We start from the raw sequence: 1,490 nt of genomic DNA on the forward strand, positions 1-1,490 counted from the left end.
TTTTTTTTTTTTTTTTTAGTAGCATCAGTAGGAACTTAGCAATCAATTTTATTGATTTGTTCAAATAAGAAGTTTTTAGAACTAAAATACTTAAGGCCAAAAAAAAAATAGAACTAGACATTCATTGTTTAAACTTCTTCCTTTCATTAACATAGTATCAGTCACCACCTTGAATAAGAAAACACTTCTCTTTTAAAGCTTCAGTAGGCTGTATTTAGTAATGCGAAGGGCAGACCATGTCTAATAACCACTGTCTTCTTCAGGAACTATCTCAATCCCCAGTAAGAAACTTTTTTTACCTTATATAAAAAAGCAGAATTAATGGTTGCTGTAATCCTCGACCATTTCATGAAGTTAAAACATAATTGGGAAAGAACGGTAGGAAAAGTAACAGGTGACATCCAACGTTTATATTGCACTGCTGAAAACTGCTACTGGTCTCCAACAAGAAAAGGCATATTAAGTTTTCAAATTGTCTCTCTGACAACTGGCAAAATTTGTTGAGGACTATTTTAAGGTGCTTAGATGAAAATGTTTATAGGATATTCCTGTCCTGCAGAAGACTAGTGCATGTAGACTGCATCCTGTATTTTCCATTTTGAGCTTCGCAGTCTCCCTATACAGTTTTGTTAGATCCCAAGCAAAGATAAACTCCCAGTTAAACCATCTTTTCCCACATCTCTCCCTTCCCAGAAGCAAGCAGGCAAAGCTTTTTCACGTCTATGACATCTCTTGGTCCAGGCTGTACTTGTCGTGTTTCTCCAGAGTGGTTGTTGATAAGGGACTAATAAATACTATTTTTGTGCTGTGCTACTAATTAACAGTTCAATTTTGTTGAAGCACCATCTGCCACTGATGGATTATATACGTTCTCCTCTCTCTGCAGGTAAATGGTATTCCTGAGGAAAGAAAACTAACAGAAGCAATGAATTTGTAATCGGAGAAGGCAGCAAATTGTCTTATTTCCTTCTTTGTTCCAATCGATGCATGAGTTGTTCTGGTGTATATTGTGCATGCCCACAGTATTAAGGTGATGTCACTTCTGAGAGTACAATCACTTCCACATAACTGCTGTACTGTATCCTTTTGTACTTTGGACAATTTTGACAATTTGTAAACACCGGTGACTTTTTATATTTGTTACATTCAGAAAATAATCTTTCAAATACACGTATTAATAAATACCGAACTTTATTCTGCCTTGTGATCTCTCCTGGAATTTTAACAGGGAAATCAAAACTTCAAAATTAGTACCAGGTTCAAAGGTCTTCAGACTCTGTTCGGCAGGGTGTGTCATTGCCTTACATCTGCAAAATAAAACCAGTAGTGTGCAAGCATGAACACTTGTGCAGTATGATGAGGCTCAGAAATAGTATTCCAGATTTGTTAGGCATGCATTTGGTAGAGATTATCAAAATGGAATGAGCAAAGTTATTTTGGGAGAAAAAACCAACCAGCCACCCCCAAACAAATCCCTAAAACTATTCCTG

At 36.3% G+C, this 1,490-nt stretch overlaps 1 protein-coding gene across 1 annotated transcript in view; it reads left to right on the plus strand.

Annotated features, from left to right (window-relative positions):
* SGCE (sarcoglycan, epsilon) overlaps window positions 1-937 on the plus strand; it is a gene marked incomplete at its 5' end in the record, with an annotated part of 21,548 nt that extends 20,611 nt beyond the window's left edge. Inside the window, one exon of the mRNA XM_010142742.1 lies at window positions 887-937. Coding sequence (XP_010141044.1) covers window positions 887-937 — 51 coding nt within the window. The remainder of the gene's footprint in view (window positions 1-886) is intronic.
* Between the last annotated feature and the right edge of the window lie 553 nt (window positions 938-1,490).

The sequence above is a fragment of the Buceros rhinoceros genome, unplaced genomic scaffold, assembly GCF_000710305.1.
Source record: "Buceros rhinoceros silvestris isolate BGI_N320 unplaced genomic scaffold, ASM71030v1 scaffold16650, whole genome shotgun sequence".
Taxonomy (NCBI): domain Eukaryota; kingdom Metazoa; phylum Chordata; class Aves; order Bucerotiformes; family Bucerotidae; genus Buceros; species Buceros rhinoceros.